Source organism: Schistocerca nitens, chromosome 1 (genome assembly GCF_023898315.1).
Source record: "Schistocerca nitens isolate TAMUIC-IGC-003100 chromosome 1, iqSchNite1.1, whole genome shotgun sequence".
Classification (NCBI taxonomy): Eukaryota; Metazoa; Arthropoda; class Insecta; order Orthoptera; family Acrididae; genus Schistocerca; species Schistocerca nitens.
This window is the reverse complement of record NC_064614.1, coordinates 428,331,358-428,352,619: the sequence shown is the minus strand read 5'-3', so window position 1 is coordinate 428,352,619 and position 21,262 is coordinate 428,331,358. Positions and strand designations below refer to the sequence as shown.

At 44.3% G+C, this 21,262-nt stretch overlaps 1 protein-coding gene across 2 annotated transcripts in view; it reads left to right on the top strand.

Annotated features, from left to right (window-relative positions):
- LOC126250778 (E3 ubiquitin-protein ligase TRIM37-like) overlaps nucleotides 1-21,262 on the top strand; it is a 313,056-nt gene that overhangs the window by 100,647 nt on the left and 191,147 nt on the right. For both annotated transcript variants that reach the window (XM_049951588.1, XM_049951587.1), the window contains exons 7-8: nucleotides 15,176-15,290; nucleotides 20,924-21,096. In XM_049951588.1, coding sequence (XP_049807545.1) covers nucleotides 15,176-15,290; nucleotides 20,924-21,096 — 288 coding nt within the window. The remainder of the gene's footprint in view (nucleotides 1-15,175; nucleotides 15,291-20,923; nucleotides 21,097-21,262) is intronic.

Genomic DNA, 21,262 nt, shown 5'->3' with positions numbered 1-21,262 from the left:
TGCAGAAGTTATGACTTACAGGAAAACGAGAACAAGACTGAACAATGCAGTGCAGTTTTAGAGCCAGTGGGATTGACTGTGCTAATCCAGACTGTAAGAAATTGCCTTCAGAAGAGTAATCCAGCACCCCAGGTATCCTGAATAATAGTTAGCACAAAGACTGCAGGAACAGATGCATAAGATATTTCTCGTAATGAGACCAATGAAAACTCTGTAATAGTCTGATTGTTTACAAGTACAGAACTTGTGTGACATCAGTCAGTCACTGGAAGGGAGTATGCTGGAGTACAACTCAGGCAAACTATGCACTGTCCAGGAAGAAGACAGGTCACTCATATCTTGGGAAAGCATTGTAAGATCTGGATGCTATGGGTACAGGGAATTTAAGGGCTGCTGTTCTTACTCAGCATCCTAAAGTCTATTACTCAGCCATTTCATGGGCTGCTCTTTCATTTTTCAAAAGACTGATTACAGCACTATGATGAGATAAACAGATCTGAGTCTTAGATTTCATTTTATGAATTTCTATTACCCTTAAACGATCTTGCACATCTAAAATACTCACATAAATCATATTGTGTAATGTACCATTCATTTAAGTGAAATCGTGCCTTTAAAATATTTTATTCAAAACAGTCCAAATCACAATATTAAAATCTACAATAGGTTTTAGTTTAATTAACCATCTTTGGAAACTTATGTTTAGTGGAGTGGGTAGAGGCAGAAATAGGCAGGAAGCAGGAGGGGTTTGGGGACAGGAAGCTAGTGGCTGGGTGGGAGGCAGCAGCAGTGCAGGACAGGAATGCAGGAGAGAGATGTGGCAGGTGCATGGGCTTTGCATGCAGTGCATGCCTGTGAGGTGCAGTGCATGATGGTGACTTGGAGGTATGGATTGGGAAAGGGTGAAAGGACAGATTATAAAACTGTTGGGTAGAGGGTTAGGGGACAGAGGGTTAGTAGAGATTGAGGCCAGGAAGATTATGGGAGCAAAGGGTGTATTGCAGGATGACTCCCATCTATGTAATTCAGAATAGCTGATGCCGTAGGGAAGGAACCAGATGTCATGGGTTGTGAATCAACTACTGTAGTCAGGCATGTTGTGCTTGACAGATTGTTGTGCTGCTGGTGCACAACTTTGTTCTTGGCTACAGTTTGGCTTAGCCGTTCATTCTGGTGCCGGCTGGTTGGTGGTCATGCCCACATAAATTTCTTTGCAGAAATTGTAGCAGAGCTGGTATATGACATGGCTGCTCTCAAAATGGCCCTGCCTCTCAAGGTATGGGCTGAACCTATGACAGTGCTGGAGGAGGATGCACTGGTTGGGTGAATTGTGCAGGTCTTTCACCTGGGTCTTCTACAGTGATATGACCCCTGTGTCAAGGTGGTTGGGATTAAGAGTGGAATAGTGATGGACCAGGCTGTTGTGTAGGTTGGGTGGATGACTGGGGTGGCTAGGGTTTTGGGTAGGAAGTCCCTCATATCTAGTTGTGATGATAGATAATCAAATTCCTGGCGAAGAATATGGTTCACTTACTAGAGTCTGAGGTGATATTGGGTGGCAAGGGTGGTACTCCATTGCAGCTGATTCTTGATGGTGGTTGGAGATTAGGAGTGTGTGAGTATATTGCAATGAAAATCTGTTGGTGGTATAGTTTTAAGGAGGTAGTGTCTGTCGGTAAATGCCTGAATAAGACCGCCAGTACACTGGATAAGGAAATTCACATCACTACAGATATGCCATCCATGTGTGATCAGCCTGTATGGGAAGGATTTTTTGGTGTGGAATGGGTGCTGCTGTCAAAATGCAGGCACTGTTGGTGGTTAGTGGTATAATATGGACAAAGGTGTGGACTGGAGATCAGAAATGAAAACTGTAAACTTGGCGTTAAACTTGCTAGTCGGTCTCATGAGGATGTCCCCGAACTCGCTGTCTCCATGTGCTTGGATATTCAACTCAGCAGTTTCCACCACTTCTCATTTAACTGAAGATCTTGTCACTTGAGTCTGTTGTCAGGTAAAAGTGCTATAACAGCACAGATAGGTGAGCAAGTACATGAATTCACAAGTATAACCGAGGGCGAGTATCACTGCAACTATTTATGAAAGTGTTGGGCATGACAGTTATTATATGCCAACACAGTGACTGATCGGGTAGCACTGAATTTTGCACTGTTGGTGCATAAACTTATAAAGATGTATATTCAAAGATATTTATGTGTTTCTATATGTGTGTGTGTGTAGGTGTATGTTGTATGTGTTATATGTGTATGTGTATTTAAAAGGATAGTTGCTACTCACCATATAGCGAAGATGCTGAGTTGCAGATAGGCACAACAAAAAGACTGTCAGCAAGTAAGCTTTCAGCCAAAAAGGCCTTCATTGGAAATACACACACACACACACACACACACACACACACACACACACACACACACAGTCTGGCCTCAGCAACCAGTGTGCTCATCCGTGTGAGTGTTAAGTGTGTTTGTGTGGGATGGGGTCTATTTCCAATGAAGGCCAAAAGCTTATTTGCTAACAGTCTTTTTGTTGTGCATATCTGCGAATCAGCATCTCTCCTGTACAGTGAGTAGCAGTTATTCTTTTCGTAATATTGTCATTATTTCATCCTGTATTTTCCATTGTCTGTATACGTGTGTATATTTCTTTGCATAAAATACAGGCTGAAATAATGACAATATTACGAAAAGGATAACTGCTACTCACTGTACAGGAGAGATGATATATATAAAAGATGATGTGACTTACCAAACGAAAGCGCTGGCACGTCGATAGACACACAAACATACACACAAAATTCAAGCTTTCGCAACAAACTGTTGCCTCATCAGGAAAGAGGGAAGGAGAGGGAAAGACGAAAGGATGTGGGTTTTAAGGGAGAGGGTAAGGATTCATTCCAATCCCGGGAGCGGAAAGACTTACCTTATGGGGAAAAAAGGACGGGTAAACACTCGCGCGCGCACACACACACACACACACACACACACATATCCATCCACACATATACAGACACAAGCAGACATATTTGGTCTTTAAATATGTCTGCTTGTGTCTGTATATGTGTGGATGGATATGTGTGTGTGTGCGAGTGTTTACCCGTCCTTTTTTCCCCATAAGGTAAGTCTTTCCGCTCCCGGGATTGGAATAACTCCTTACCCTCTCCCTTAAAACCCACATCCTTTCGTCTTTCCGTCTCCTTCCCTCTTTCCTGATGAGGCAACAGTTTGTTGCGAAAGCTTGAATTTTGTGTGTATGTTTGTGTTTGTTTGTGTGTGTATCGACGTGCCAGCGCTTTCGTTTGGTAAGTCACATCATCTTTGTTTTTAGATATATTTTTCCCACGTGGAATGTTTCCCTAATGTTTCTGCTACTGCAGGTTGTTCACAATGCCTCTTCCAAATTCTCTTTCCTCCTACAATCTATTGTTCAGCATTTCTGCCCCTTTGGTTCATGTCATGCGTCACCTGGCCTCTCCATCTTGTTTGTGGTCTTCCTATTGCTCTCCTTCAAGAATCTGGAAGGTTTTCTTTGGAAATCTGTCTTGTCACTTTCGTTTAATGTGACCAAACGATTTAAACATATTTCTCTTCGTAGTTTCTTTTAGGGGATTTATCTGAAGGGTATTTCATATTGTGTCATTTATTATTTTCTCCCTTCTCATCTTACTCTGGTCCCTCATAGAAAGTACATCTCTGTCTCTTATATTCTGCTGAGATTATCTTTGTACAAGTTCAGCATTTTGATCCATAGATCAAAATTACCAGTTAATGACTTGTATATCATGATCTGTACTTTGATAGGTATTTTCCAGTTTCTGATTATGTGCATACACAATAACAAAATTTTAAACAATTTTATATCCTCTCCAAAATTTCATCTGTTACGTAAACTTTCTTGTTAACTTACTTCCTAGATGTTTTTCCATTAAAATATATGTACTTCATTTTTATATATTTCCTGATGATTTTTCATTACCTCACTTTTGTTAAACTTAGTTCCATGCCTGCTCCATCAATTACTCACTGCCATATTTTTGTTTAGTTGTTCTTTCCAATTCTACTCATTTTATTCCCATATAGTCACACCTGCAAATGCTTTGCTTTTCATATCATCTGCTCTTGACCCTTGTTCTTATGTTTGTATATTTCGAGGACTGCTGTAAGTTTACTTTAATATTTAATCTCTATTCAGAGAATGTCTAGTAATTACATTGACATGCAATTTCAACATGTTACAGAGTCTGTGGTGACAATACAAGAAAATTGGACAAAACAATGAAGTGTGTTCCTAAATAGTGATTAATTATTAAAATAAATCTGCAACAGCTGTAAAAAGCTACAGAAATGAATTATAAGCTATACAGTTTGCTGTTAGCTCATAAGTGCAAATTGCCATGACCAAAATCATATGCAAATGGCACGCGTAGTGGCCACAGGGCCTCTATCTTTCCCTTTGGAGCCATATGTTTTCTCATGGAGGTGGAATAAACAACAACATAACCATTTAGTGTGCAATGGGAGGTACCTGGATATTTTTCGTCTGAAATGTGGACTAAGACACTGAACTTTTTCCAGGCTTTACTCTTATTTTTATGGAACAAATTTGCAGTTGAATACACTGCTTCACTTAATTTTCATCGTACACCCTCCACAGTCTCAAAAACACAGCTTTGTTATAGGCCATCTGCTCCTGACAATAAGTCATTTTTGTTCTGTCAGTGCTGCGCTTCAACAGCAATGTCATGAACTCAACTTTCATACTAACCTATGATTGACCTTACAGTATAGCATACTTCAGTAGGAGGTAATGAGTTTTGAGCAGAAAGAGACTACAGCACTACCATTATCAGACTCTTTGTTCGTGTGGAACTGTACAGGGGAGAAAGGAAGGAAGCCAGTATAGAACAGAGGTAACGGCAGCGTCTTCATTCTAAATGTTTACAACCATCAACATTGATTATTTGCTCTGTTTGTGCTTGATGGTATTGTTTATGAATTTGCTGATCATAAAGCAAGGAAAAGATGTTTTGTGGATCGTGGAAAAAGCAGAATAACTTAATAATATTGCATTTCCAAGTCATTTTAATTTCAAGTGAATATAAAGTGCAGTGAAGTGATGAATGCATTTAATAGTGTATTGTAAACAGTATCTGTGAATCGTTTTTGACTTTCATTAAATTCAGTTCTTTTAAAAGTGGCAAAGGTAATCATCGATGGAGGAGGAGGAGGAGGAGGAGGAGGAGGAGTGGAGGGACTAAATGACAGATGCGGAAGATCCCCATGGAGATGCATGGGGGGGGGGGGGGGGCATATCACCTAAGGCTGGCTTTTATTGCAATTTAGTTCATAGCCAACACCAGTGATTCATTAACACTTACTTGCTTTGTGTGTATCCATTTCTTGGTGTCATATGGTGTAACTACAGGCTATCACGTTAATTAATGATTCTCGAGTAACTCTATACAATAAGCTGATGTTTCTTATGAGATGGGGAGGGGAATATGTATAAACAAATTGGCACCAACATGGCACCCTCAAATGACAACCTGTTCAGGATCATCTATAAAGGAAATCTTCCTGGCTACACAAGACCCACAAACTGCTTGTCTAGTTCAGGTTGGTGGATATTGTTGTGTATAGGCAGTATATCTACTTGTTTATGAGTGTTGTGGTTGACAATATGAACTTGTTTATGTTTTCTGCGTAATTGTGTTACAGTAAATCAACAATTTAGGAGTAAGCAAGATTACTCCCCAAACAGCAGAAGCATAGTGTCATCAACAATCACACACAAAAGAGAATGAATTCTTTGATAGTTTTTGGAAGTGCAACATAGCCTCCAATCTGTACTGAAATCTGTTGGTCCATCCCAGAATCTCTTCCCAGATCATTTCCCTCCTTACCCCAATGACCCTCCACACAGCCATCATCTTCACATTTCATAAAATCCGCTAACGCAACAGTACTGGATGCCTCATTGTAGCTGGTTATTGTGCTCCCACCAAAAGTATATCCACTCTTGTCAACCAACCACTCCAACAAATTGCCCAAAGCCTAGCTTCTCACATCAAAGATACAAACTGCTTTCTTCACCAACTCTCTACGTTCCCTGTTGTATTAGGACCTGGATCCCTACTTGTCACTGTTGATGCCACCTCCATATTTACCAACATTCCTCAGGCCTGTGGCTGTGCTGCTATTGAACACAACCTCTGCCAACGTCCTTCAGATCTCGGACCCATTACCTCATTCCTTATTTACCTTATGAACTATATCCTCACACACTACTTCTTTTCCTGTGAGGGAAAGATACATAAACAAATGGGTACCAACATGGCACCCTCCTTATGCCATCCTGCTCAGGGTCATCTATAGTAGAGGAAAGCTCCACAGCCTCACGAGCCCCAAAACCATTGTCTGGTTCAGATTCATTGATATCTTCATGATCTGGACGCAATGCAAAGACACCCTATGCTTGTTCCTGAACAGTCTCAACACATTCTCTCCAAACTGCTTTGCCTGGTCCCCAGCTAAACATGCCACCTTCCTGTACATTGAAATCCATCTCTGATGGTTCCCTCCATTTCGTATTAGCATTGAAGTTCTCATAGTCTTGAACACAATTTCTTCTGAACACTATGATTTCTGTCAAAAGTTCTGATGCAACAATGTGTTTCAAACATCCACCATTAACGTTTACACATAACTCCTTCTCAAGATTTTCACATAGCATTTTTCATTCCTTTGTCCTGTATGTGTCTTAAACTTTCTGGAGGAAACAAAAAGCTGAATATTTTTAAATACTTAGCCAACTGTTCAAACCTTTCAACTGTTTCAATGACAAGGTAAAAGAAATCAATTTTGTGTTTCTCCTCTTGAACTTGTTGTGTGCAAACCATGTTGTCACTTTCATAATCAAATTGCTTCATCATCTTGCTGTTTCTGTCTTCTTGAAATTTTGTCTCAATCTGTAAGCTTTCAGCTATCTCTTTCGCAGTTGTCTGCACATTAACAAAACCCTTTTCATGGAAGTTCTCGATAAACTTCACTAAACTTTCGAGGGATTTAGGTGCTACTTTCGCATCTGTTTTCTGCTTGAAGTGCCTCACTTGCTGCATTAATGGCAAAGAGAAGATCATGACAATGTGTACAGTAAACTCAAAGTTTTCAAATTTGTTCACAACAAGTAAACATGCTTCACTCTTTGTTTTTGATTCATCAGTGCTATTGCTCACTTTCAGAGGGCATCTCTGACTTGTGTTGCCTGGTTTGGCACTCTCATCCCTATTTTCCCATCGAGTATCTGAAAGCTGCTTTGCTTTCAAAGTTGTTCAATAAGATTTCCCATCTCTGAGTGGATGCGCCAAAAACAATGTATATTCTTTGAATTACACAAAAAATTGTGACTGCTTTTGTTGTAGATTGTGCTGCATCTGACACACAAAATTACGACTGCGGCTAGCACATGGCATATAAAATGCTTTTGGATTACACTTCACGATTCAAGCTTGAACACCACTTTGATGATGTTTCATATTTGCGCCATTATTGCAACTTTGTCCTCTGCAACAAGAATATTTTGGACCTAATTGATCTAGTTTTGACAAAAGGGTTTCAGTCAAGCTTTCTCATGTTGTTGAAGTAACATTCAGAAAGTCAAGAAAGTGTTCTTCTACAGTCAATGCATCTTATAATAAATTTACAAACCTAGCAATGTCATTTGTTCATTGTGGCCTGTATCAGGATTACAATCAAGTGTGACTGAAAAATATTTCCTTTCTTTACAAAATTAACAATGCAGTTTTTTAGTCATTGACAAGCAAATTTATGGTTTCATTTTTTAATGTTTTTCCAAGTCTTACAATTAAATTAAATAAAACTGTCTGGAGCTCTGGGTGAAGGGTCACCAAGTCAGCTCGCGTCTGTATACAGCAATCACATTTCCTATATATTACTGAAGTCGCTCCTGTTTGAAGCTCATAAAAATGTATAACAAATGAATAGTGTGCTTGGCTTATTAGCAGCAGGAACTCGAGGTGCTCTCTCACTGACAGTGTAACTTACACCCATGCCTGCTGAAGCATGTCGCCCAGGAGACCCTTTAGCCGGGTGGGTGGGGGATCTGATGGAAGTGGAATACTTCCTTCCATCTTCAAAGTAGCTATCAGAGTGTGTATCCCCCTCCTTGTTTGTTCATGACCAGCAGTCAGGCTACCACAGCTTTGGCATTGCCCCAAAAAATGGTTCAAATGGCTCTGAGCACTATGGGACTTAACAGCTGTGGTCATCAGTCCCCTAGAACTTAGAACTACTTAAACCTAACTAACCTAAGGACATCACACAACACCCAGCCATCACGAGGCAGAGAAAATCCCTGACCCCGCCGGGAATCGAACCCGGGAACCCGGGCGTGGGAAGCGAGAACGCTACCGCACGACCACGAGATGCGGGCGCATTGCCCCAAACATTCCAGCGGATTGTTCCCAGGTGGAAATCCCCATGGCCACTTGTCCCTTGACTGCATAACTCTGGCACAGGCTGAGGCATTTTCAGCCCTATGTGCCTTATGATGTGGAGGATTTGGTATTGACACCAGACTCCTATATGTCAGATGAGCAGTTATTTACAGTAGGGAGTAAAATTCACCTGCAATTCCACTGTAAGCAGTGGAAGTGTCATGTACATTGGGCAATGCCTTTGGAAGCTTAGCTCTCCTTGTGTGACCCTGCAAACTCAAAGCTCGGTCACTTGCTAGCACTAGCCAGGATTCTTGTTTACTTTAATCTTTGCTTGCTTGCATTCATGTGTGAATACTTTGCAACATCTGCTTTTAGTTTTGTGTTTGTTCCTGACAAGCTTAGGGACTCTTTCGTCACTGCTTAGGTTGACACTTTGTGTTCATTGAGTCACCATGCATCATGGTACTTCGTGTTTGATCTGAGCATTTCATGAATGCTGTATCTCGCTATGCAAAACATAACAATCAGACTGTAAAGCAAGTCCCTTTTAATTCTTAGTGACATGGAACAATACATGACTTTAAGAATTGTAGTATTCCATGCAAATTTTGGGCACCAAGTTCAGTATTTTACTGCCAAATGTTCAAATCACAATTGGTGTAAAGCCTTTTCCTGTTAACTGTGATTGTATTGATAAAAGAATATGTATATCAACTATGAATACTGGGAAGAAAAAAAGACTGGGAAGAAAGAGTTACAGGTGAATCAAGATCAAAGGAAGTGAAAGAAAGAAAGAAAGAAAGAAAGGAAAAAAACAGATTGCTAACCATAATAAGAAACATAAGTTGCAGATAGGCACAATAAAAAGACATTTACACATAACCACCAACTCCAGCATCTCGGGCTGCAATGCAACATTGTGTGGGATGCGAGCAGCAATCTGTAGGGGGCGGGAAGGGGAAGGGATAGTAGTCTACAGGTGGGGAGAGATGAACAACACTGCCTGGCAGAGGGTGCAAGGACTAGACTGCCAACAGGCGCGGCGTCAGGAGGTTGTGAGGCAGGGAGGTGGGGAAAAAGGAGCAAAAACACACAAGGAGTGGGGAAAGCATACCTCATGCACACACATCCGCCACCTCCAGCATCTCAGACCAGAATGCAACATCATGTGCGATGCAAGCAGCATCTGGAGGGTGTGGAGAAGGGGAAGGGATAGTAGAGTTCGGGTGGGGAGAGAGCCAAATGTTGTCTGGTGGAGTGTGCAGGGATTAGACTACTAATAGGCGCAGCATCAGGAGGTTGGAAGGCAGGGGAAAAAAAGAGGAACAGGGATAGACAGGTGGATGCACCAGCAGAGGGCTGCAAATAAACAGGGTGGGAGATGAGATGATAGGATAGAGGAGGTGGGAAACGGTTGTTGGAGGGTGTGGGGACAGTATGTTACCGTAGGTTGAGGCTGAGATAATTATGGGATTGGAGAATGTGTTCTAAGGATAACTCCCACCTGTGCAGTTCAGAAAAACTGGTGGTGGAGGAAAGGATCCAGATAATGAAACAGCCATTGAGATTAAGTGTGTTATGTTCAGCTGCATGCTGTGCCACAGGGTTGACTACTTTGCTCTTGGCCACAATTTGGTGGTGGCCATTCAGCCTGGTGGACAGCTGCTTTGTAGTCATACCAATATAAAAAGCTGTGCAAAGATTGCAGCAGAGTTGGTAAATGACATGGCTGCTTTGACAGGTGGTCGACCCTTGGTGCGGTAGGAAAAACCTGTGACAGTGCTGGAATGGGAAATGCTGGGTGGGAGGATTGGGCAAGTTTTGCACGTGGGTCTTCTACAGGGATATGATCCTCAGGTAAGGGGGTTGGGATTGTGAGTGGCATAGGGATGGCCTAGGATGTTGTGGAGGTTGGGTGGGCAATGAATGGAACACCACTTTAGAAGGGTCGAGGAGTATCTCTGGTAGGATGTCCCTCATTTTGGGACGCAATGATAGGTAATCAAAGCTCTCGCAAACGATGTGGTTCAGTTGTTCCAGTCCGGGATGGTACTGGGTGATGTAGAGGACACTCCTTTGTGACTCGTACTTGTCGGTGGTGGGAGAATTGGGGATGTGAGAGGAAATGGCATGGGAGATCTGTTTGTGGACTAGTCTGAGGTATGGTGCCTGTCTGTTGAAGGCCTTGGTGAGACCCTCAGCATACTGTGCAAGGGAATTTTTGTCACTACAAATACACCATCCACAGGTAGCCATACTATAAGGGAGAGATTTTTTTGTGTGAAAGGGATGGAAGCTGTCAAAATGCAGGTACTGTTGGTGATTAGTGGGTTTTAATGTGGACAGAGGTGCAGATGGAGCCATCAGAGAGGAGATGGTCAACATTTAGGAAGGTGGCGTGCTGGGTTGAGGAGGACCACATGTAGCAGGTAGGGCAGGTGTTGATGCTATGAAGGAATGAAGATAGGGTGTCTTGGCCCTGAGTCCAGATCATGAAGATATCATTAGTGAACCTGAACCAGACTAGGGGTTTGGTGTTTTGGGAAGCTAGAAAGGTCTGTTGTAGATGGCTCATAAAGTGTTTTGTCATAGAAGTTTGCCTTGGGGGTGCCGATGGCTGTGCCACAAATTTGTTTATATACCTTACCTTCAAATGAGAAGTAGTTGTAGGTTAGGATCAAGTTAGTTAGGTGAATGAGGTAGTGGGTTTGGAGTCTGAAGGACATAGGGAAAGGTAGTGTTCTATAGTGGTAAGACTATGGGCATGAGGGATGTTGGTGTCTAGGGACGTGGCGTCAACAGTGACGAGTAGGGATCAAGAAGGTAAGGGGGTGGACAGTCTGAAGGAAGTGGTCCATGTCTTTGATGTGGGAGGCTAAATTACGGGAAACTGGTTGGAGGTGTTGGTCAATGAGGGCCAAAACTCCTTCAATGGGGTCACAATAACCAGCCACAATGGGACGTCCAGTGTTGTTGGATTTGTGAATTTTGGGGAGCATGTAGAAGGTGGGTGTGTGGGGTGTCATAGGGCTGAGAAGGGATGGATTCAGGGGAGATGTTCTGGGAAAGGCCTAAGGTTTTAAGCAGGATTTAAGTTTGTGTTGGACATCCGGGATGGGATCGGCCTTCTGCCAGGTGGTCACTAAGATTCATAACAACGGTGGTGGGACCTTTGTCTGCAGGTAGATGATTAAGTCAGGATTTGTTTTGAGGTTGTGTAAGCTGTTATTTCTTCTACTGAAAGGTTGGTGTTTTGAGGAAGGGACCTGGGGAATGATGGTGAGGCTAAGTTGGAAAAGAAGTGTTTCCATTGTGGGGATCAGAAGGAGCATGTCTGGGCTAAAATAGGTATAGTGCTAAAGATGAGACATTTGGATAGGACTAACTTCTGTGGGGCTGAGGTTTTTGGTGGAAAGGTTAACAAAAATGTTATGGGAATGTTTTGGCTCTGGATTTGAATTTGATGGAGGGTTGTGGAATGTCCTTCTTACTAATCGGTCTATCCTGCTTGCGATATAAAATATGACCGTGGATCGCGTGTGTGCCTAATGGATTTTTTCCTAAGTGTATAAGGCTATCTTTCCTGAAGAAGTGATACCAATAAGTAGGAGGAAAGTGTACAACCGACCCTTCTGATGGAAAGTCTACTAAAAATAAAATTAATTGAACTGAACAGGGCTATAATTTGGAAAATGAAAGTTATTTTGTGCTTTCACTCACAAACAACACTGGACAGAAAGGGGTACCACTGATCATGAATCCAAAAGTTACACCAATGAACGAAAAGGAAGTAATTAATGGTCGCCAGCCCACTAGGGCAATTTACATCCAAAATCCTGTACAAGATAATGGGAAACACTGACATGGCAACTAAAGGTTGCCATGTTTTTGTGTGTTTTTTTACACTAATTATAAGTGAGTTTGTAGTGATACAGAAAAGTCATCCTTACATTATGTTTGGCATTAAATTTTGAAAAAGGCAATTGAGTAATGATTTGAAAATATGCAATTGAACGGTATGTTAGTACTGAACTTGATTACGTGAACAGTGACTTTCAGTGACCTCAGCATAAAGTCATCAAAGAAATTTAGAAAAAAAAGCACTTTTTACTTTGCCAACACTTATTTTGCAAATTGGATTCCATATTATTGTTTGAACAACTGAGTCTTTTTTTTCTTTTTTTACTGATTTGAACAGAATTAAATACTAGGATACATACCAAACCAAACAGCCATGTGCTCCAAGCTATATGTAAAATAAATAAAACTTCCGCACTCTTAATTTGTGCGTTTCTTTAGATTTGGATTTTTTCCAGTGATTGATTCTCATACTTGAAAAATGAAATTGCTTTACTATAGTACTGAAGCCTCTGTTGTAAAACAGTTAATTGGAAGTAGACTGAGGCTAAAATTCTTAAAAGAGAAATTATTAATTAATAAACTTTCTGTAACTATTCAATTTGTTTCTTTTGACACTCAGTTAGCATATTAGGGAAAAAAAGGAACAAGGATCCTGCTTGGTAACAATGTCTGGGGGCAAGAGGGACACAATTGCCCTGAGTTTAACTGATTATTATTTAAATAAATCTTATCAATCAAATAGCATTCAGTTGTGCTGCTGGGTTGGCCGTTAGTACTCTCTACCAGTGAACAGTCTTACTTCAGTGCTGTGCATATGACGAAACTCGGAGCTGATGACGAAACTGTGTTGCTGGAACTGCTGCTGTTGTTGAAGACGGTAGCATATTGTGGAGCCACGACTAATTATAGGAATGGGCAATCATAATTAATACAGCCTCTTCCGCCCATCCACTGTCTGTCCTCCTACTCTAGACATTTGGCCAGTGCGCGTACATGATGCCGCTGAAATGGTACTCTCTACTGTGAGAGCGTTAACACCACACTTCCGCACACTACAAGTGCTGGAACCCATCTCCCACTCTCTCCGTGTGCTGTACGCAACAACTCCGTACCCAAAGATTCTACAACACACAAGCACTGCTATTATCATTGCTAGTTGATGCAAATAACAATTCCTTTAGCTTTTTCCCAGAGCTTATAAGTTTCACAGTAAAACACAGATAAATACGATGAAACGTCAACAGACTTCTACCTAAGTGTACACATACGGTGAAGCAATGTCCTTACTTATTAAAAGAAAGCATTTAAATTACAAATATTTACATACAATTCAGAAAAAAAAGTTATATATCAGTAGCAGGCGCCATTCCTCCTGCATTTTTGGTGTTACAGTTGGTAGGGAGTTTTGGGGGATGTGGAAAGATGAAAAGGTCTGCTACACAGGGTAAAGCTGCTATGAGGGATGGATGAGGAGGAACACTGTGGGTGCAATAGGGGTTGGATAGTGGTGCCCCGAGGCGGAAGTAGGATTTTAGCAGGTTAGATAACTTATGGAGGTGCTGTCTGGAATGCTCGTCCATATGCTGTCATTCCTTTCACACCAAAAAATCCCTCCCATATGGCCTGTCTATCCGGGGACAGCGTATCTGCAGTGACAAAAACTCCCTTGCTTAGTATGTTGAGGGTCTCAGCAAGGCTTTCACAGACAGTCACTAACCTCCATACCTAGTCCACAAACACATCTCCCATGCCATTTCCCCTCACACCCCCACTCCTCCCACCACCCGCAAGAACCAGCCATAAAGGGGTGTCCACTTCATTACCCAGTACCACCCCAGATTGGAACAATTGAACCACATCCTTTGCCAAGGCTCTGTCCTTTCATCTCCTCTCCAGTTTCATTTCCCGCCCTGTTTATACACAGTCCTCTGCCAATGCATCTGCCCATCTTTCCCCACTCATCTTGCGTTTTTGCTCCTTTTTCCCCACCTCCCTGCCTCACAACCTCCTGATGCCACGCCTGTTGGCAGTCTAGTCCTTGCACCCTCTGCCAGACAGCGTTCGTCTCTCTCCCCACCTGTAACTACTATCCCTTCGCCTTCCCACCCCCTGCAGATTGCTGCTTGCATCCCACATGATGTTGCATTGCAGGCTGAGATGCTAGAGTTGGTAGTTGTGTGTGTGTGTGTGTGTGTGTGTGTGTGTGTGTGTGTGTGTGTGTGTGCGTGTGTGCGTGTGTGTGCGCGCGCGCGCGCATGCGCACTTGTTTTTTATTGACAAAGGCTCTGGCCAAAAGCTATGTGTGAGTGTCTTTTCATTGTGCCTGTCTGCAACTTGATGTTTCTTCTTACAGGTAGCAATCTGTCTTTTACTTTCGTCCTTTCTTTCTTTCTTTTTTAACTTCCTTTGGCCTTGATTCACCAGTAACTCTTTCTTCCCCGTCTTTTTTTCTTCCCAGTATTCACAGTTGACATACACATCCTTTTATCTATACTATCACAGTTAATAGGAAAAGGCTTTACACCGATTGTAATGTGAACACTTGGCAGTAAAATACCAAACTTGGTGCCCAAAATTTGCAAGGAATACTACAATTCTTAAAGTCATGTATTGTTCCATGTCTCTAAGAATTAAAATGGACTTGCATAATTTACATTTCCTTGTGTGGTTCAGAATAGAAAAGACACTACAATTATTATAGGACTTGAGTTCCAGCTCTCTGTGCCATCATCAGTGGGTTTTTTGTTTATTGGAAAAACTGTAAAAGGTGAAAATATTTTGTTATACTTGATTTAACAAAGTGAGGCACTACAATTACTTTCACATTTTCTTGCGTAGGTTCCAAGTCCGTCCTCCAACATTTTTCCAGAGATGTCGTGACCAGCAGTGGTATATCCACCACCTTACTACTGTGCAGAGTCAGTATCTTGCTCAGATTAATGAACTGAAAGAGGTGAGTGCTTTGTTGTTTAGTACACATTGTGTAATGTATTGACCTCTATTGTAATACAGATATTGATCTTTGCGTTGTCTGTAATTGATTTTAGTGAATACATTTATGATCAGTTGAATTATAGAGTTATACTTCATAGTGCGTAAAAACTTCTTCCATTATGATGACTGCCGCAACATATTTTTGTGATACACTGTAGAGCCATCCCAATCTGTTGCCATTAGCCAGTTTCCGACACAAATTGTGGTGGTGGTGGTGGTGGTGGTGGTGGTGGTGGTGGTGGAATCGAGGTGTGAAAGGGTCCTTGAGCAGTGCTGTGTTTGCGATGTGCTCCTCAAACCTCTTTTGATACAGTTGGGGAAAAATGGGATCTTCCAGTGTCTAAGGCTGAAGGTATAGACCACCTGCCAAGATGATATCGGCAAATAAAGTGCTGCACATGAGACATTAAATTAATGTAGCAGTTGCCAGTGACAGGCAATAATGAACATACCAGAGACCTCATTCATTTCATATAATAATCCCCCCCCCCACACATCTCTGCTGCCTACTTTAATGATGCCCTTGGTATTCATCATCATCATCATCATCATCATCTGTACATACGTGTACCCTGCACAGATTCAGCAAGCAGGGGTAAAAGTCTGTAGTAGTGGCTTCAGCAACCAATAGAGAATAGGTAGTTGTAAATAGTATGGCTGTTCATCAGTGTTTACTGCTCAGTATGAAATTCTTGACTGGTTTGTTGCATGGTGACCCTTCCATCCCTGTTACAATCCATAATAGTGGATAGTGGTCTGTTATCAATGTATAGTTCACCACTGTAGATATGGTAATAGTGGTTTTCTCCAAATAAAGATAATCATGGCACCCCTTTGATATTATGATATGTGGCTGTGCTTGCTCAATCTTGATGTTGGAGTACCCCATGTGTCGCACACAATGTGGTTGGCTCCCTCTCCCCACTCTCCCCACTCTCCCCACTCTCCCCACTCTCCCCACTCTCCCCCACTCTCCCCACTCTCCCCACTCTCCCCACTCTCCCCACTCTCCCCACTCTCCCCACTCTCCCCACTCTCCCCACTCTCCCCACTCTCCCCACTCTCCCCACTCTCCCCACTCTCCCCACTCTCCCCACTCTCCCCACTCTCCCCACTCTCCCCACTCTCCCCACTCTCCCCACTCTCCCCACTCTCCCCACTCTCCCCACTCTCCCCACTCTCCCCACTCTCCCCACTCTCCCCACTCTCCCCACTCTCCCCACTCTCCCCACTCTCCCCACTCTCCCCACTCTCCCCACTCTCCCCACTCTCCCCACTCTCCCCACTCTCCCCACTCTCCCCACTCTCCCCACTCTCCCCACTCTCCCCACTCTCCCCACTCTCCCCACTCTCCCCACTCTCCCCACTCTCCCCACTCTCCCCACTCTCCCCACTCTCCCCACTCTCCCCACTCTCCCCACTCTCCCCCCACCTCTCTCTGTCCCTCTCCCCCCACCTCTCTCTGTCCCTCTCCCCCCACCTCTCTCTGTCCCTCTCCCCTACCTCTCTCTGTCCCTCTCCCCTACCTCTCTCCCCCTACCTCTCTCTCCCTCTCCCCCTACCTCTCTCTCCCTCTCCCCCTACCTCTCTCTCCCTCTCCCCATACCTCTGTCTCCCTCTCCCCATACCCCTCTCACACTCTCCCACTACCTCTCTCTCTCTCTCCCCTCCTGCCTCTCTCTCTCTCTCCCCTCCTGCCACTCTCTCACCCTCCCCTCCTGCCACTCTCTCACCCTCCCCTCCTGCCTCTCTCTCACTCTCCCCTCCTGCCACTCTCTCACCCTCCCCTCCTGCCTCTCTCTCACTCTCCCCTCCTGCCTCTCTCTCACCCACCCCTCCTGCCTCTCTCTCACTCTCCCCTCCTGCCACTCTCTCACCCTCCCCTCCTGCCACTCTCTCACCCTCCCCTCCTGCCACTCTCTCACCCTCCCCTCCTGCCTCTCTCTCACCCACCCCTCCTGCCTCTCTCTCACCCACCCCTCCTGCCTCTCACTCACACTCTCCCTCCCCTCCTGCCCCTCTCTCACCCTCTCCCCTCCTGCCCCTCTCTCACCCTCTCCCCTCCTGCCCCTCTCTCACTCTCTCCCCTCCTGCCCCTCTCTCACTCTCTCCCCTCCTGCCCCTCTCTCACTCTCCCCCCTCCTGCCCCTCTCTCACTCTCCCCTCCTGTCCCTCTCTCCCCCTCCCCTCCTGCCTCTCTCTCACCCTCCCCCTCCCCTCCCCCTCCCCCTCCCCTCCTGCCTCTCTCTCACCCTCCCCCTCCCCTCCTGCCTCTCTCTCACCCTCCCCCTCCCCTCCTGCCTCTCTCTCACCCTCCCCCTCCCCTCCTGCCTCTCTCTCATACTCCCCCTCCCCTCCTGCCTCTCTCTCTCTCTCACCCTCCCCCTCCCCTCCTGCCTCTCTCTCTCTCTCACCCTCCCCCTCCCCTCCTGCCTCTCTCTCACCCTCCCCCTCCCCTCCCCCTACCCTCCTGCCTCTCACTCACCCTCACCCTCCTCTCCTGCCTCTCACTCACCCACCCCCTCACCCTCCTCTCCTGCCTCTCACTCCCCCTCCCCCTCCCCCTCCCCTCCTGCCTCTCTCACCCTCCCCCTCCCCTCCTGCCTCTCACTCACCCTCTCCCTCCCCTCCTGCCTCTCACTCACACTCCCCCTCCCCTCCTGCCTCTCACTCACACTCCCCCTCCCCTCCTGCCTCTCACTCACACTCTCCTCCCCACCTGCCTCTCTCACCCTCCCCCTCCCCTCCTGCCTCTCTCTCACCCTCCCCCTCCCCTCCCCCTCCCCTCCTGCCTCTCTCTCACCCTCCCCCTCCCCTCCCCCTACCCTCCTGCCTCTCACTCACCCACCCCCTCACTCTCATCTCCTGCCTCTCACTCACCCTCCCCCTCCCCTCCCCCTCCCCTCCTGCCTCTCACTCACCCTCACCCTCCCCCTCCCCCTCCCCTCCTGCCTCTCACTCACCCTCTCCCTCCCCTCCTGCCTCTCACTCACCCTCTCCCTCCCCTCCTGCCTCTCACTCACCCTCTCCCTCCCCTCCTGCCTTTCACTCACCCTCTCCCTCCCCTCCTGCCTCTCACTCACACTCCCCTCCCCTCCTGCCTCTCACTCACCCTCATCCTCCCCTCCTACCTCTCCTCACCCTCTCTCTCTCTCCCCCCTGTCTCCCCTCACTGTGCTCTACCCTCCCCTCTCTCTCTCTCTCTGCCCCTCTCCCCCTCTCCCCCTCTCCCCTCCCTACCCCTACCCCCCTCTCTCCACCCTACCCCTACCACCTCTCTCACCCCTCCCTACCCCTACCCCCCCTCTCTCTGCCCCACAAACCTCAAAAGATTTTATTTCTTCTCCATGGATTTTAATTCCTTCTGTGATTTTTTTCTTTTGTTTCCTTTACTGCTTGCTTAATATACAGATTGAATAACATCAGGGATAGGCTAGAACCCTGACTCACTCCCTTCCCAACCACTGCTTCCCTTTCATGTCCCTTGACTCTCTTTCTGTACAAATTGTAAATAGCCTTTTGCTCCCTGTATTTTACAACTGCCACCTTCAGAATTTGAAAGAGTATTCCAGTCAACGTTGTCAAAAGCTTTCTCTATGTATACAAATGCTAGAAACGTAGGTTTGCCTTTTCTTAATCTAGCTTCTAAGATAAGTCGTAGGGTCAGTATTGCCTCACGTGTTCCTCGATTTCTATGGAATCCATACTGATCTTCCCGGAGGGCGGCTTCTACCAGTTTTTCCATTTGTCTGTAAGGAATTCCCGTTAATATTTTGCAATCATGACTTATTAAACTGATAGTTCGATAATTTTCACATCTGTCAACACCTGCTTTCTTTGGGATTGGAATTTTATGTTCTTCTTGATGTCTGAGGGTATTTCGCATGTCTCATACATCGTGTTCACCAGATGGTAGAGTTTTGTCAGGACTGGATGTCCCAAGGCTGTCAGTAGTTCTAATGGAATGTTGTCTACTCCCGGGGCCTTGTTTCGGCTCTTGTCTTTCAGTGCTCTGTCAAACTCTTCACGCAGTGTCATATCTCCCATTTCATCTTCAGCTACATCCTCTTCCATTTCCATAATATTGTTCTTAAGTACATAACCCTTATATAGACCCCTCTATATACTCCTTCCACCTTTCTGCTTTCTCTTCTTTGCTTGGAACTGGGTTTCCACCTGGTCTCTTGATATTCATACAAGTGATTCTCTTTTCTCCAAAGGTCTCTTTAATTTTCCTGTTGGCAGTATCTATCTTACCCCTAGTGAGATAGCCTCTACATCCTTACATTTGTCCTCTAGCCATCCCTGCTTAGCCATTTTGCATTTCCTGTCAATCCCATTTTTAAGATGTTTGTATTCCTTTTTGCTTGCTTCATTTATAGCATTTAATTTGTATCCTAACAAAATTCCAACACATTTGCTCCACTCTTTTCCACTCCAAGTAGTATAGCTGGTAGTCACCAGGTTTGTTTCAACATTTGCTCCAGATTGCAACTCACAAAAATGGTAAGTACACTGAGAATGTTCTTTTTCCCCTCTTTTGTGGCAGTCTTTTGACTTTCATCTCTGCAGTAGCTTTTGTGTGTTCCATGTTCCAGTTTTGATCCTTTCTCAGTTTTTCTTCTTTCTGTTGTGAGTATTCTGTCTCAGTATGTTCCCCTGCTGCAGAGGCAAGTGAGGAAAGCTTTACTTACAGAGTCTTGTACGTGAGAAGTCATGCCATGTATTCCTTGAGAGATTGTAATGTGGTAGTATTCTGTTCCTTTCAATGTGAGGATGGGGTTGCCTAGCCTAAATCGAACACTTCTTGTAAGTTAGATATTTTTTGTAGCTTCCCATTGGGGGTACAACACTACTTCTTCAGTCTGTGTTTGCCCCTGAGAGAAATGAGATATTTCTTATGAAAAGCATTAGAAGTGTCTCCTTCTTTGCCTCCGCTGCTACTGAGGCCACCATTGTTTTCTTTGCAAGGGGCCTTCAATGGTGCGATCAACAGGAAGCCAATTGAACTATGTTTCTGAGAGGTGTCATATCTCTATCCTTCCTTTCTCAACCAGACTTGACAGTTTCATCTAATATAAAATATGCACCTTCTAAAGTTGATGACTGTGACAGATTTTGATAAATGTAGACCCGTTGCAGTAATAACTCTCTTCTCAAACCTTTGGAAGAGATAATGCGTTTAATGGTTAAGCATATCTGTAAATATGAAACTGTGTGTCAGTTTGTATTCCGGAAGGGCCTCTCGATTGAACATGCCGTCTGGTATCACTTCACTGACTGTGTAGTAAATATCTAAATGCAAAATTTTTGATTGCAGTTGAGAGAAAATAATTAATATTCAACTGATAGGAAGCAATTGCTCGTATTAGATAGCTCTGTTTGACCATAAGTTATTTTGAGTAATTTACATTGTGTGAGTGTATCAAAAACAAACACCCAGAAAAAGCACTGCAGCTGTATTATACCTGTAGAAAATAGTAAAACACAAAATAAAACTGTTTACAATGTCTTTATTAGCAACTTCATCTCCATATTTTTCTTTTACGTACTCTTGATTGATACTGAGCATTTTGCGCCTGTGTTATGCAGAAGTTAGCTGCTGAAATGGCACGAAATAATAATGCAACGGTGGCATGGGCAGAAAGTGCAGTGACATCACCATCTGCTTCAACTCCAAGAGTGACTTCTACTAGCAGAAATGTGCCAATATCACCTGTCGCATCACCACCTGCACAGCTAGGAAGAGAATCATCTGCAACCAGGTACATTTACTTGATAAAAAATAATTCAAGTGCAAAGTGCGGAAGAAGTTGAAGTTGTTGTTGTTGTTGTTTTCAGTCTGAAGAGGTGTTTGATGCAGCTTTGCTTGCTACTCTGTCCTGCACGAACCTCTTTATCTCAAAATAACTACTGCAACTTACATCCTTG